Here is a 16,995-nt window from a genome sequence, read left to right on the forward strand (position 1 = left end):
ATACTCACTGGAAACAAGACTTAATCCCAGATGAATTAATTCCATGTTTATATAATCTCTCTCATGCAATCCTGCCAATAGTTCCAGTTGTGCCAGAAAAAGCCCAGTGTTATTCTGCCTCCTCCCTTATTCTTCCCCCACATCCCAAATACCCTGGTACACAACTCATACCACAGTACAGTAAATATCTTACTCGATTTTAGACACCACCACACCCAATTACAGAATTGCATAAAATACTGGTTCTTGTAGGCCATCTAGTGGGAAAAGCAGAATACTTCAGAGGAAACCATTTCAAACTTTTCCTTCTTCAAGATGATTTAACATAATCTGCAAGACACATGGGGTTACCTTGCTGATCAATGGATGTTTTTTCCACACAGCAGCAAGCAAGTTGATTAGGCTCATAAACCAGACTCTCAATAAGCTGAGAGTATGACCACAGGCTCCTCTTCCTCTCTCTCTCTAGCTTGAAGTCTAAAAACGTTAGAATTTCTGTCTGAGCAATGAAAAACCATATTATACATCACTCAGAGCAGAGAGAATTTCTAATGAAACTTCTTTAAAACAAAATTTTAAACCCTCTATTAGGTGACTGCCAGCTCATTCTGGGTTCCTATAGTTTGCTTCTGACAGGAGAACATGATAGAAGATATCATGTATTATAAGCAACAGACAGAAGTTTTCATTTCACTGAACATTGCAGACAGCAGTTTCTTTGCTTATGGCTTTCAGAGCCCTGAGAGCTCCACCAGTGCTGCAGCCTCTTCCCACCTTCATAGGGGTTTGGCAGCCCATGGCACAAGCAAGCTCTGACACTCTTGCTCCTGGGACGAGCCTGCTGTGAAAAGGCTGTATGACAATGAGTTGTGAGTGCCCTTGTTGAAAGCTCCAGCCCCTTGGCTCAGCAGCCACATTTAAGCTCAGGCCCTGGGCATGGGTCCCAGCCTGAGCTGTGCTGTGGGTATGTCTGTGCCAGGCCACGGATTTCACTTATCCTGACCCTGGCTTGCTGTAACCATAGCAAGCAGACAGTTTGTAACCTGTACAGTAGCCTCCTGATTTGTGACTAACATAGATGGAAACAAAAAGACAATGACTATTAATGCTTTATCCATGGCATTTAGAAGAGAAAAAAAGTACACACGTGCTTGAATAAAAGTTTATTTCATGTATCATAGAAAAATCATGCATATCATCAAGTAGGGATTTATAAGATAAAGACACATATGAATTCATAATATATAAACTGCTCTCACCATATTACACAAAATGTTACTTATAGTTACACACTTAGGAACTAATTACTACCATTGCTGTTGGTAGAGATTTCACTTGCAAGATTGATCCCTGATTTTAAGGCTAAAAGCTGCCCTCCTTACTTAGGTAAATTCTTAGAGCTATTCCAAAGAACTCAGCCTGAACAAGAAGTAGAAGAACGGACTTGGTTTATAAGTGTCCTAACTACTACATTTATATGCAACTGTAGAGTGTAACCCTCTTTACTTGGTTCTACTCAGGAGTCAGTTAATAAAGTCATCTATATTAAAACAATAACCATTTCCTGAAGATGGCTGATCTGGAAAATGTAAAAATAACCTGTAATATTACATATTTAAGCTTGTAACTACCTGGAAGTGTTTTTCTGGTAGACATAGCTAAAGTTCCCTTACAGGTTTGGGTTTTTTTAATCTGACGTATTTCACATTCTCTTATGCAGTTGCTTCATGATAAAGAATAAAGTTAGAGAGTGTTTTACTTGAAAAACCTGAGAAACTTACCAGATTTATTCAGTTACGGTACCTGAGAATACAAGGTTCTACAAAACAGAGCTGAGGTATAAACCTGAATTTTTCATAAACTCCAATTCCCTACTGATGTTAACAACAATTTTGAAGCTGTGCTATAGAAGAGAGTTATATGTGATTGTCTCAGTTTGTTTTTGGACACCACACAAAACCACTGAACAAAAATTTCACTAAGCGTGAAGCAAGGTAAAGAAAAAAGGTATCAGCGTATTGCATGCAACTGCTATTATCACATTACATTGCTTTTAATAGGTTTCTCACATACATTCATCTTTTGTTTGAATTCTAGCTGCACTGAGCTACCCAACAAGACAGAAAGAAACTATTGTCTTCATCAAGTTAATAGGAAACTACCTCTTGACTCCAACTGAAAATTCTATCCAGCTATGGGAAAAGTCAGACTCTTTAGAGAAAAAATTAGGTTTATATTCTTTGAAATACAAAACAATGAATGTCTGATCTCATATCTGACATTTACTCTCCACTCCCAGACATATTCTTGGAGGATATATAGAACTGAATTGAAAAGAATGGAAAGTGGAATCAGCACTTAACTATGACCTCCAAACCTACTTATTTTATTTGATGTTTGCAAGGATGACTTTACACTGCATCCTCATATTTAAGAGGGCCTTACAAGGTATAAGGACTCCAAACAATACTGAATGTACAGGAGAAACAGTTTCACAGATTGGATATAACATGCTTCTTAGGCAAAAACATCTTTTTGCTATCATGCCTCCTTACTCCATTTTTGAAATGACAAAAGATCCCTGGTAAGAAATTGGTTGCATACACTTATTTATGACAAATCCAAGAGTCTCATTTGTTAAATCATTTGAAAAGGACAGGATTTTACGAAGCAATGCATCTAAGTGTCTAGTGCTATCACAGTCCACAACATTTTACAAAGATAACTCTCATATCTGAAAATATATGAAAGCTTTTCCTTGTACTAAAGGTGATTACTTTAAAGTTTATAAGCATAATCAAGTCCTCTTCCCTGGAAAGAAAAATGCACTTTTCTGCAGCTTGTCTTAAGGTGTGATCCAAGACGATTATTATGGTATTGAATGTAAATTTTTATATTAATGTTCCAACAGTGCAGTATAAATCATTGTAAAGGAAAACTGTTCTGGCTTTCTGTCAATATATCAGCTTAATTACACAATGCTGGCAAATAATTCCATTTATAAATAACAACACTGCACCTCTGACAAGATACACTGCACCTTTGACAAGATACTCAATCAAAAAAATAGGTTTGCTGAAATGCAGAAAATGTTCCTGTGTAAACTGGAGTATAATTATAAATCAATTCTTTTGTTTCCTCATCTTCACTGGGGAAATGGTGCAGGCTCTTCCGGGCTGTAAAACATTGTAAAAGTACAGATCACTCTACTGTCATCCTCCTCAACAATATCTATCTTGGTAAACTAAGTTATTTTGTGTAGCATAACAGCAAATGGAATTACAGTAACTTCTATGTGAAGAACCATGAAGAAATATCTTCAGAAAGCTAGTTGTAGCATAGTTTATTACTGGAGAGGGAAAATCTAAAGCCAAGACTGTACAGAAATAGTTATCCAGGAAATATGGGCAGTATATACCAGAAATACCAGTATTACTACACTTGTAACACTGAAATAAATGCATCAGAGTATCAACCTGCTGAAAGTATCACACTGGCAACTCCACACAAGTTAAAATTAATGATGGATGGATACAAAAATAGTATTTCAGCAAAATGGTTCAGTTATTAATTTGTCACAGATGAGTGTATTTTTTCCAGCTGAGAACAGTTTACGTTTTTTACCCTATGGCTTATTTTCAAAGTTAAGGAAGACACTCAACCTTTCATCAGCTAAAACCATCAATTACTCATCACAAAGTTATGATACGAAGTACTTAGTATGAACAGCTTATTCTTCTTTACCCTCCCAACAGATTGGGAAGCTAATGAGTAATAACTTCTAATTTGGTAGATGAGATGGGGGGTAGACACATATAGTTGGCTGAAGCAATTTTGCTCTATAGAATTCAAGGTCAACAGATCCAAAAGCTAGTGACATAGTGTGGCACTATGCACAAGCAGAGTGCCACATATATATAAGTGTAAACATATACAACAGAACTCACATTGTGTCTTAACAGGACTTACAAGCAGAGTTGGCACTTGTTTTGCCACACTTACTTCAGTAATGGCCTGAGCAAGCCTACTTCTATTGGTAATACAGTGTGCAAAGAGATACCAGGGAAAGTAGCGAGCAAAACCAGAAAACACACTGCATTGTAGTATTAAACTACAAAAGAAAAAACAGACATACTGTATTTTCTCCTTTTTCCCCTGTTATTTTTTTCTTAGTCCACCATCTCATAGAATCATAGAACAGTGTGTGCTGGAAGGGACCTTAAGGGTCACCTAGTTCCAACCCCACTGCCACAGGCAGAGACACCTTCCACCAGACCAGGCTGCTCAGAGCCCCAGTTCAGCCTGGCCAGAAGTACCCTATCAAAATTCCTAAAATACAGGAAGTTTACAGATACTGATAAGGAATTCTACATGGTTGTGCTACCTTTTCACAAAGAGGACTACTTTATGCAAAAAAGTGCCCTGAATTTGTACAAAGTACAACTTTTATTTCTACACTCTCAATGACTAGGTCAGCACAAGTTGTATTTCTTTAAATCACTGTCTCCTTTCTCCAATTAGGTGACTCTTTTGATTAGAGATCAAGTCTACAGACCAAACTCGATTAGCTTAATGATTATGTTCTTCATAGTGCCAATCAATCAGGTAAGACAATTTCATAAATAGCACAGCAGAATGGTTTAATAGGGATAAATAAAGGAATAAAGTTTGATTCCTTCAAATACTCCCGTATTTATATTCTGCTTATTTATAGCAAATAGACAAGAAGTGTCATAAAATATCAAAGTGTTATGCGCTAATTACGTTCAGATTCTTAAGGTATAAACAAACAAATTAGTGCCTCTGTAAAATTAAAAAACTTTTTGTGCTGTCTATAGTCTACAACTGTTAGGCACTATATTGCACCCCTTTGACACATCTACATACTAGCCAAGTATTAATAATCCTAGTGACATGCATTTTTGCAAGCAAAACTGAGAAGATATTGAATGACCATAAGCCAGTTTGGAACTGAAGAAACCTCTGGAATTATGAATGGAGTACTTTTTTTGTTTTATTGTCTTTGTGCAAGGGAGGTCAAAATGTTACAGTGATATTTTGAAATGGTAGAAAGTCACAGCAAAATGTTTTAGAGCCAGTCTACTGAAAAGAGTTTGTGGAATGCTTGGCCTTTTGATGTCACTGTCACTAAGCCATTCTATTTCTAGTATCCCTTGGTTTTTTATAACCCTATAAAGCTTCCAGTCATCTTCTCAGAAAGCTGTATGAGGTACTGAACTTTGACAGCTGAAAAAGAAGTCTGCCGTCTTCAAAGATTTTCACTAATGCTTCAATCTACCCCCCCACATTTATAGATAACAAACTTTTTACCTTCATTAACGAAGAAGTCAGCCACATAATATGCTGCTCTCACAGCGGATGGGGAATGTGGAATGCCTGGAGAGTTCTTCCACTCAAAAGGATTTTTCTCTGGATGCCACTGGAGGCTATAAATTGGGTATTTGTATGCTACAACAAAACACAAAACACATAAGCAAGGTATATCCCTTAAGAATTATGTGCTTAATCTCATTGCAAAAGAAATTCAAAGGATGAGCTACAAATATGCCTCACTTATCAACAGTTTCACAAAAGCTTAAACAACAAGTTGAAACGTTGTTAAAATCACAGCAGAACTGAAGGAAAATAAATGGATATTGTAAAAGGAGGGTCTCATTCCATGCAAGAAAATATTTGTACATCACTTTTTTCATTATTCGTTTCAGAATTAATATACATATACATATATACACTAAAAAATAATGTTACAAGTGTATCAGTCTCAAAGCTTCCTATATGCTGCCAGCATCACTCAGCATTCAATATTCACAGCCACACAGGATGCCAGTTCCATGGGAGAGATCCAAGTCTTAGTATCTCCTTGGAAGGCCCGGTCAATCCAGGGGCAGCTCCCATCTGCTCTGGCCAGGCTTGATCCATGCTGGGGAGTCACTCCTTAGCTTTCTTACAGAGAACAGCAGCACAGCAGCTGATGACTGCTCTGTGATAAACTGCTTGCAGGCAGGGATGATGCCTGTCATTAGCCTAATCAGGTTTGCTGATCAAAGTGCTATTCTTCTCTTTTGGAGGACAGCCAGTATGCCACACAGAAGAATCCCATTGGTGACAGCTGTGCCTTACTGTAGGGCTGTTAGTGATGCACTGATCAAGATAAAGCACTCCCTGAAGAGCTAAATTGTTTCTTGAGCTGAGCAAGCCTAGTGCAAAACAGACAACACAAGGCAAGTAATGCAAAAGGCTTTTGAAGGAGTGCAATTACCAGTATTACCACTAAAGTAATGAGGGATGTTGCTATTCCCTCAGCAGCCTGAATTGCTCTTCCCATACAGTAAACAGATAGAGAGCATCTAGGGAAGGCAAGCCTAAGCAGACAGATGGAAAGAAAGGTGCAACAGAGGCACACTGCACTGCAGAGGCATTAAACTACTACAGGACAAGGGCTGTGCAGTTCACATCACAGCACTCAAATATGCCAGTGCTAAAATGTAATAGCATATTTGGAAGGGGAACAGCAAGTGAGAGAAGTAATTAGGCTCGCAGTTATGTACTTAAAAGACAAAATATCCCAGCAGAGTATGCTCCTCAAAGCCAGAGCACTGACAGGGCTGATGCTCATCCTGCTATTCTAACAACTTGGCATACGAATTAACATCAATGCCACAACACCTCTAAAGAACTAGTTTGTTACAGTCACAGTTTCCAAAGCAAATTAATTTCCCTACCTTCCATGGTAGATATAAACTCCACTTCATCATCGGTGTTAGTGGTCAGAACATTATAGAAATTACGAAGCTTCTCATTATTTGTGAAATTCTGTGAAAAAGAAGGGAGGAAAGGTGTTATTTGCTCATTTATTTCTAGTTTTAACAAAACAAATGTGTTTGTACGCAGGAAATAAAAAGATCAAATACCTCCATGGAGAGGCTCCACATATGGAAGTTTGATGTCAATGGCTCAGTAGCAAATGCGTGTAATACATCATCAGGGAAATTCCTGAACAATCTACTGTCTTTTGCAGCTATTACAAAGAAAAAAAAATGAAAAAAGGATATTGTCCATTACCCAAACTGCTATTAAATGGAGTAATACTGAACAGAATACAATTAATAAAATGCTGCATTAAAATAAAATGCTGCATTAAAATAAAATGCTGCATTAAAATAAAACTTTTTTGGTAGTAAAACTTTATTATTTTAGAATACTTTGCAAGAAAAATCAGTGAAATAACTACAACAGATTTCCAATATGCTGTTACCACTGTCTTGACTCAGAGAGGATCCAACTTTGCCACCTAAGTTCTCACTAAAATAAGCATCATTATTTGATGCTCATTTCAACAGCCTTTCCACTCACCATGAGCACAAATGACAGAACTTGTGAATGCTACATGATCTGCAGATAGACTACTCATAAAGTAAAGGGTAAAGTATCCACATAGGCTACATTTTACAAGTGTTGCTGAGTGCCACAGCTCTATCTTAAGAGAACTTTCTGATTTCAGTACTGTTCAAATGAGACAGTAATGCTAATATTCATCATTAGGAAAGATGTGATTTGAAAAATTTAAAATCACCTTCTCTCCAAGTTTGATACATTCTGAACCTGCGAATTTTGTTCAATCTGGTAACAAAAAGGGCCCTAAATGGACATTACTTTTGTAGATCCAAATTATCAAATGACTCAAAGAGCCACAACTGTGGTTTTTGCTGGCTGCTGTTGGTTTCAAATGGCTTATGCTCATATCTGTGCTTTAGAAGCGACAGAGTTGCACTGACTTTCTAAAAATCATCAAGGCAACTTAATAACAAAGAATTTAACAAGACAATCATCCAAAACCTCCCAAACATTTACCCCTGAATATTTTTCATGAAAATATACCACCTCTCAGCAAAACTCAGACATGAGATGTAATGAATTTTTCACCTGAGGTAAAGTTCAGAGGGAGTGAAAAACCATTTGTCTTGGTATTAACAAGTAAAACTTCGCCACTTGTGAGATACGTAAGCTCTTCGTGTCCAAGACATGTTCCCCATACTGGGAAATAATCTCCGTTATCATTAGCCTTCAAAATAAAAGTAACAACATAAGGAAAAAGTAATGAAAGTTCACAGAAAAAAGACTGACAAGAACTTCCTACTCTTTTCACTTTCTTTTGTGTAGGTGAGAAGTATAACTACTACAGTAGTACAAATTGCTACTAGAGGAATTATAATAATCCTATTGAAATAAGCACAGATTCCCTTAGTTTTTCTCCCAAAATATGAACACTAAGGGATGATATACACGTGTGTTGAAGCAGCAAAAGCCTAATGTTGATACTGATTTGCTGTTCTGTTCTACGAATAAGTAATATTGAGAGAAGCCTAAAGAGAAACCACAAAATGGTAACATTTCCATAAAAAGGACAGTCATTAGAAGGAACATAAATGAGTCCGTCACTATTTTGAGAAAAAGCCTATCCATTACAATTCAGACTTTTATATGAAGCATGCTATGATCACATAGCAAGGGACTTTTACAACATCCACAGGCTCATGTCCACCCACCTGTATTAGGAAAACATGAATTCTACTACTAACATAGCTACAGTCTTAAGCGACATACTTCTAAATTTGTTTAACTAGCAGGTTTGGACCTGTGTTCCAGAAAGAGAAAATGTGAGTTTAAGCAACACTAAAAAGGGGCAATCATTTTGAAAAGCACAAAAATTGGCAGATTAGTGTGAAAACAAGGAAAAAAAAAAGCAAAAAGGAGAAAAAGAAAGAAAAAGAGAACACAACTAGTTTTTCCTGTCACTTAACTAAGCACACTGCATACATGCAGTGGAAATCTGCATTTTTATATGGTTTATACCTGATAGTAAGCACATGTTAGAGACTGCGACATGTTTCAGAACTCCTGTCTTTGTGAAATCTGAGTAGTCTTTCTTGATTCTAAACATTTTAAAGTTATACATACCACAACACATACACACACACACCCCCCCTCCTCGCCCCCGGAGAGCTGCTGTTCAAAGTCATTTTTGAGAAAGCTGAAATGACAGGCTTGGAATAAAAGTGTTACCCTATTGCATTTCTGACAGTATGGTAATAAAAGCCCAGAGAAGTACTTCTCAGAGCAAGACATAGAAAATATACCAGAAGGAAGGCTAATAGTACTGCAGTCTTCATGACCACCTGTCATGCACAGCTAGGCACAGGACTTACGTGGAAGACAGACAGTGGAGTTGCAAGTGAGGACTAAAACCACTGAGGGCAAACAATAAACTACAGTTTAAAAGCAATCACTAATGACACATAAAGATTTTGTGTTCCTCCCCTTTTTTTAAATAAACAATAGTATGGAGGCTAAGCACCCAAGACATCACATTTTAAAAACTAATTTAAAAGCTGGAAAACAGTATTTCATTTAGGTTTTTGCCTAGTTAGTAAAATTCTATTGACTTGATTGGAGATTAGCATATTTCATCCTCTATTCATATTACAGCAGAGCCAGATCAAAGAAATTTCTCGTTGTGAACACTGGCAAATGAAAAGGACCTGACATATGCTTCAGGAAAACATAAAATTCAGCCCTAGCTTACCTTTCCTTAGTAAAACTACCAATGTTTTATAGCATTAATTAAGTCTTGAAAGATGAAAATCAAAACACAAAATCAACAAACAGAAAAGAAAAAGAAAAACCCTGGTTTGTTAGTAAGGGTTACCTATGATGAACTGAAAATTATTTCCTGCCTTTCATTCACTGCTAGTACACACATCAGCTAATGAATCTGCCTCTCTGACCATAAAATGACACAGGCAATTCAGTTCATCATTGTGAAATGCAAACAGAATTTCATAATAGTGCAATAAACAACAAGAAACCCTTGCCCCAGTACTAAATACCAAGACACAGGCTGCAGTTCACACAGTGAGCAGTTCCAAAGAGACAAATGAGATTAATTGTCTCACATAAAAGTGAGACAGTCCTTGCAACACTCAGGTTTAAGGCAACAGACTAACAACCACCATGAACAAAGACAGACAAAAGAATAAAAACATTGGTGTCATGGGGACTGAAGAGATGGGAACTTAATTACTGAGTTGTATCAGTGACTGGTCCTGTGAATGCCACTGCCTGTGCTTTGCTTGCTTGCTGTTGGAAAGCTGGTAGCAAGGGTAGAAGAGGAATTCCTCACTGCCAATGAACACTTCTAATGAACTACCACAGTAACAGTTTAAGTATTACTCATAACTGCCTTTAGAACTGTGCAAAGTTTTCCAAAGTATGGCTTTTGTGACAATTTTAATCAGTGTTAGCTGAAAATAAAATAAAGCTTGTAAAGAGGGAAAAAGGAAGAAAATGTATGTTTTTATTCAATTTGAATACAGGAGATTCTTAATAAATCACAGGGATTGTATATAAAGCTTAGTGCATCTCCATGCCTTTCCACAAAGCAAGTTTTACCTCAGAATATGTGCTTTGTATCTGAAACTCTTCTGCTCTAAGAGAATTAAATTTTTAATAAGGATTCAGAGTCTTCCCAATGTTCTTTAAAAGAAACAGCTTTCTCAGAAATTCAAATCTTTTCTTAATAAACCTAATGATCATATAAGCATTTAGAGATAATTAATATAACCTCTCAAGTACTCTTCCCACTACTTTTGTATGCTATATATTAAGCTAGTGTTTACTTTAAAAATCTGCTATGTTAAAGTTACCAATGCAGAAAAATAGGTAAAGTGGTATAAGGTGCTAATGTAGATCCCTCATCTGCACCTTCACAGATATATTTAAATCTACTTAGAGATCAGGTAGAATAAAGGTGTTTCACTTGCTGTAACATATACGTGAAGGGAGGCCTTAGTGTTATGTTATTGCAAATTGGTTTATTTGAGAGTCACTCCAGAATTCCTTCTGAGCAGAAGAGGGTGTCAGAAGTCTGAATCTTAAGCTGCTAAATGACTTTTTTTTTAATGCAGAAGCAAGAAATGAGCTACCTATTTTCAGGCTTACAGTTAACACACTGGATGCCAGCGCAAAACTGAAAAATATGAACCTGTCATTTTGATCTCTGAACAGTGACAATAACAAGAACAGACTGTTCCTCAGTAATTACCTCTAACGCCTTGTGGTAAAATATCTTAGCAACCCTTGCATATTCTGAAGTCTTAAGATCCACACCACCTCCTGGAAAAAGTACCCTGAAAGGCAACATCCAAGAATATGATTAGCAACAGTGATAAAACCAGAATGTAGACAACATACACAGAGAAATGTCTGATAGCAGTTTTAACGGTATGATGCAGGTCTAGGTTTCAGAAGTCTATAGACAGGCATCTATGCTTCCATTATGGACAGCAGGGATCTAGTCAGGAAAGTCACTGGAGATTCAAATAGGTTTTCTAGAGCAGATACTGGCAGGTAGGTAGGTTGAACAGCCCTGTCGGCTCCACTGACTGTACTGACTAGCACTCCATTAACTGTGTGACTTTGGACAGCTAGTGCACATGCAGACAGCTAAGTTTAGGTGTTTAGTCTTTAACTGAATCATATCCTAAATCTTACTGTTCTTCCGTTGAAGAATGGTTATTACCACAAAGTAGTGATCAAGCCTACTGCAACATAAAGAAGAGAATAAACAGAAAATACATAAAACATACAAATTTCAGCTGGTATACAAAAAGGTTGTATGCCATTTCTCTGTCAAGTCCTGTCCTGACTCTTAGCTGGCTCTTACTACCCTTTAAAATTCTGGCCCAAATCTTAATTCATCCTGTTCAGCTTCATTAAAGAACTGTGGCCCTGGGAGAGTGATCTTCTTATTGCAGACAATACAGATCAAAAAGTTCCTATTAAAAAGAAAAAAAAGTAAGTTTGGCCATAACCTTTGGTCACACAGGATCCTATATAGCTGAAGACAAAGCAACCTCAGAAACAATTTCAAAAAAATAGTGCACAAGCCTTTTCCACCACAGAAAATAATCATCAGAAGCAATTCCCTGTGTGGGTTCCCAAACCCAAACACCACAAAAAAAGATTCAGTGCAGTCTAGCAGAGATATCACATGTACACATGATGACACAGAAAGTAATAAAATGACCATCAAGACAGTAACATAAAATAAAAGAAGTCTCTGCTGGCTGTATCTGCAACAGTGCCACAGAACAGAACTGGATGTGTGAGTGCTCTTCATCCCACTGCTGCAGAACCTCAGTTAGATTTACTCAAGCCACATCCACTAGTTGTTGATTTTTTACCAAAATGGCTGAAGGATTTCCTCAGCATTTCTGTGCTCTAAAAATGGCAACATGTATCAATGAGATACTAACAAGCAGTTAGAAACAACTAACATCTCAAGTGATCCCAAGCCTTTGCAGAGCAACTGTGCTTTTAAACCCTTGTGACTAGGTTTATTTTAAGGTGAATAATGCACAGGATCACGCAAAAGCCACCAAGTGTTTGGTGGAAAAGTAGTATTCACAAAAATATAAATCATATTACTCTCCATTGTCAACACTGAAAATTAATACAGCTGAAGGTATTTTTAAAACAGGCTAGATTATAGATTTCTTCAGAGATCTAGTTAAACAAATAAGGTGAGCCTTACCTGGAAGTGGTGAAAAATTCACTCCACCTATTCCTTTTGTTCAAACCAGAAACTGGTCAATACTAATTAGGAAAAATGATTGCCATTTTCACTAATACAAAAAGGAAATAACCCATTAAGTAGCAATGATAATGGCTTGACATTGTCATAAGCAGATTGAAATGCAACTACGTGTATTGCAGTATCTCTAACTGGTTAGAGCTGATGAGGTACACTGAGCATTTCAAAGGCTACCTCAAGCATACATTGCTATATTCATAAAATTATGTCTCTACTATAGAAAATTTTGTGATTTTAAGAAGGTAGCATTTAATAATATGAAATTTCCAACTGCAAAGAAGCAACATGAAAGATGTATCTCCTTCTTATTCTAAGTTTCCATAAAAAGAGAAGTAATTCCCTCCAGAGATCTTATTTGTTATTTATACACACAGCTATACTGTGGAAGCCATTAGGTAACAGTGGAGGGCTACAAGAGGAAACATAGAACATCCTTACTCACCTACATAACACAAACTCAACTGACAGTCACTGCAAAGACAGAAGGACATGGGAACTGGATCTACTTGCCTAACACCCTCTTCTGCATCAAGGTAGGTGGTGAGGTAGAAAGAATGGAAGACCTTGTTAGTGAAAAGACCTTTTGGTAACCAAAGAGAGGCTGGTAGCCATGAGAAAGGGATGAAATTATTAATTTTGTCTCCAACATGATTAGCCACAGGGGACAAAGTGTCAGCGTCACTGTCTAATACTTGGTTATATATCACAAGACTGCAAACACCCAGTGGTTTAGTGCACAGGGCATGCTGTGGTACATGAGGACAGTGCTCTCTAAGGACAGCCAAAGGCTAAAATTCTGAAAATTCTACACATGTTGATTAAGTTTAACAAAAATATCCACGGTTTAAAACGCTCACCTCATGACTACAAGTAGCCCAATCACATGCTATGGCCTCATATACAATCAAGGCTGTGGAGTGCAGCATCAGCTGATTTTAGTCTTCTAAAGTGCACTTTTAGCACAAGGCTAAAAAACCATAAAAGGTTTTGACTTTGCTAAGCCCACAATAAAGTCTGTTAAGGAAAGGGTAGGAAAACAGAGACGAAATACCAAGCAAGTGCTACTAAACATCAAAATTAAGGTGACAGCTCAAATAAAGAGGACAGAAAAATTAACAAAGAGGAAGTGGGATATTTCACTTGCCAAATTGTAATAACTATGATGCCACTTCTGCCTGCCTGCAGACTAGCACAGGAGAATGCCAAGATGAGCCTTGGCACTGTTGCAGATTATCTGTTGTGTTCCTCAAGGAAGGAAAGGCAGTACATCAGTACTGGATGAAATAATGCACTCTCTCTCTTAGAATATATTTTCACATCTGCAGTGCCCAACACAACCTCTTTATAGAGTAGGAAGACAGTCTTCTTGGGACTACAGCAGAGCTCAAAAACAGAACTATCATGTGTTTCAACAGAAAATCAGTGCTCAAAACTCACCCGTTAATAGAGTGGAATATTCTACTATATTCTTCATCTGTAAGATTTAATCTGAAACACGAAAAATAATTATAGAATACATACGAAATACACATATTTAACCACAAAAATATAATTGTTATTGAACAGAAGCATCAGACATAGAAAATATGTAGAAAGCATGCTTTCAACAGAATAGAATAGACCCAGTTCAAATTCATCATTTCACTTGAAACAGCTCAATCCACAAGACTGAAAATAGGGCCCTGTCAGGTACAGTTCAGGATTAGGTACTCTGAGACCCTTTTGCAGATGTTCAAAAAATTTACCCTTTACAGGAATGGTATGGTTATTATTTCCTGCAGACTGGCAACTCCGGTTTCCAGTTGACTCCAAGAAGGGCAGAGCTGCGAATCCTGGGTCACACCCATGCACCCCCAGCCTCCTTGCCAGCGTGGCAGTATGAAAAGCAGAAAAGGGCTTGGTTCTGGGTAAGCACTGCTCAGTGATAATAAAACAATCTCTATATTATCAACCCTGTGTTCAGCACAGCTCCAAAACATAGCCCCATTTCAGCTACTCTGAAGAGAATTAATATTACTCCAGCCAAAACCACACAGCACAGATGGCTACACTTCTGAAGAACTGATACGCTGGGTACAAGCAAAGTGTCCAGCTTTGCTTCATCTAACTTAATTGCCAGAATTAGAAGCATCCATTTATGGATGAAGCTTCTGGTCAACAAACATTCTGAAAGTCCCACTAGCTACGTGAGGAATGTTGGCTTCTAATTCAGGCACTTAACTGGTGCTCTTATTGGACTGTGTAGATTTTCTGCAGATGTATTAGTATAGTTTTTAAGTTCTGATAATTATAATTTTATCATTTGATTTCAGTGCACTTAATATTTTATAGCTAGTTGCTGGCTATGAAGTACAGTATGTTACTTAGTCTGCTACTTTTTACCCAACAACCAAAATACAACACATGGAGTTAGTAACCCGTAGTTTGAACAGAACAGGACTTTGGTTTCTTAAAGGAGTACTGATAGTCTTCCTTGATTCCTTGAATTCTATGGCTATAGAATGTGACAAAAGATAGTAGTATCTATGTATCTAGATATCTATGTGTGTTTGTAGGCACTAAACAGTAGACTTAAAACAACTAACTTCAAAAATCACAGATGCAAACTACAAAGGGCAATTTTACAGGAAAAAAAAAATTATTACTTTCCAGAAAAAAGACTATTAACATAAGAAGAAATATTAAAATGTACATGTCCACTCTGCTTTTATTCTGATTTCTAAAGACTCCCTGAAAATTCTAACATCTCCAAATAGTCTTTGAGGAGCAGTAAACACACAGAAAAGCAGCACAACTGCTTCCTGTGTTTCTTAAGTGGTACCCTTATATAATACAATTATTACCCACTCCTAAGGATATTAAAAAATCTACCTTATTGGCACAGCTCGGGCACCGGCAGATTCCACAAATTTCACATATGAAGCTGCAATATAAGATCTTCCAAAGCTCTGGAACTCACCAAAGTGGCATTCCTGTGCCAATATCCCTGAAAGGTCAAAAGAAAATTAGCACTATACATATGTCAAACATTACACACTGAAAGAAGAATCACAGAATCAGTGAATCAGTTAGGTTGGAAAAGACCTCGGAGATCATCAAGTTCAACCTTTGACCGAACTCCACACTGTCAACTAGACCATGGCACTAAGTGTCATGTCCAGTTTTTCCTCAAACACTTCCAGTGACAGTGACTCCACCACCTCCCTGGGCAATTCCACTCCAATGACTAATTACCCTTTCTGCGGAGAAATTCTTCCTAATGTCCAGCCGAACCCCTCCCGTGCAGCTGAAGACTGTGTCCTCTTGTCCTGTCTCTAGCTGCCTGAGAGAAGAGACCGACCCCCATCTGGCTACAACCTCATTTTAGGCAATCGTACAGAGTGGTAAGGTCACCTCCGAGCCTCCTCTTCTCCAGGCTAAACAACCCCAGCTCTCTCAGTCGCTCCTCATAAGGCTTGTGGTCTTATTAATTAATTAATTAATTGAACTCCCATTGAGAACACACGCAGGATCACTCTCGAGGAGAAAAGGCAACGCAGGAAGAACAGTGTCTTGCGGAATACACCATCTAAGGAGTCTTTCTGTTGTGCCTTTTGCAATCGGATATGTCAGTCACGTATTGGCCTCATAAGTCACCAATGTGCCTGTAACAAATGTGGATAAAGCCTTCCCAAATCTTCGTTCGTGAAGCCCAGCCATGATAAACTCCCATTTCCTATGTGACAGGTTGCAGCGATATATTTTACTGCCCAGAGGAATTACAGGCACGGAGGCAACGAGGCATCTATTACGGTGCCCCGTCACAAGGTACCGCATAAACACAGATAACCTGACGAAGGCTCGGCTTCCCTGCCTAGCACTATAACTTCTTACATAGCCTATCGTTGTTTTAAGATTTTTTTTTAGAGAAAGCATGTCTAGCGTTAACGCTACTTGCAACAGCTCCAATCAAACCTACGCTCGGGGAGACATTTCACTCCACCCAGAAACCGGCAGCGCTTCCCTCCCCCGGCACCACCGAGGCGGCTGCGGCCGGGGATGCCCAGGGATCGGCCGCCCCTTACCGATGATGGGTTTGTCGTTGCGCTCCGCCGAGCGCTCCCGCAGCACGAAGGCGGCGGCGCAGCGCAGCACGGCCAGGAGGAGGAGGAGGACGGTAGCAGCCGGACCCGCACGGAGCCCTGCGAAGCGCCCCATGGCCACGTCGCCCACGGCCAACCGGACCCAACGGCTCCGGGCTGGGCTCCCGGCCCGGCCCCGCGCCGAGGCTCCCTGGGAAATGCAGTCCCGGCGAGCCGCCCCGCCCCGCCCCGCCCCGCAGA

General features: G+C 38.5%; 1 protein-coding gene across 1 annotated transcript; it reads right to left on the reverse strand.

The window, feature by feature from the left end:
• Positions 1-1,148: 1,148 nt before the first annotated feature.
• On the reverse strand, positions 1,149-16,932 carry GGH (gamma-glutamyl hydrolase). Its single transcript, XM_027638821.1, has 9 exons — positions 16,738-16,932; positions 15,545-15,659; positions 14,111-14,161; positions 11,123-11,207; positions 7,945-8,083; positions 6,933-7,039; positions 6,744-6,834; positions 5,332-5,469; positions 1,149-3,176 (listed from the first exon to the last, which is right to left on the reverse strand). The coding sequence occupies exons 1-9, from the start codon at positions 16,868-16,870 to the stop codon at positions 3,055-3,057; spliced, it is 981 nt and encodes a 326-aa protein (XP_027494622.1). The 5' UTR covers positions 16,871-16,932; the 3' UTR covers positions 1,149-3,054.
• Between the last annotated feature and the right edge of the window lie 63 nt (positions 16,933-16,995).

The sequence above is a fragment of the Corapipo altera genome, unplaced genomic scaffold (genome assembly GCF_003945725.1).
Source record: "Corapipo altera isolate COAL_440 unplaced genomic scaffold, ASM394572v1 49, whole genome shotgun sequence".
NCBI classification, from domain to species: Eukaryota; Metazoa; Chordata; class Aves; order Passeriformes; family Pipridae; genus Corapipo; species Corapipo altera.

Coding starts and splice junctions, on each gene's coding strand:
- GGH (XM_027638821.1), bottom strand. CDS start 16,870: ATGGGGCGCTTCGCAGGGCTCCGTGCGGGTCCGGCTGCTACCGTCCTC. Junction 8,084..11,122: donor TTTACCACAAGGCGTTAGAG/GTAATTACTGAG, acceptor TTTATTTTGAAG/GCTAATGATAACGGAGATTA. Junction 6,835..6,932: donor TGTGGAGCCTCTCCATGGAG/GTATTTGATCTT, acceptor TCTTTTTCACAG/AATTTCACAAATAATGAGAA.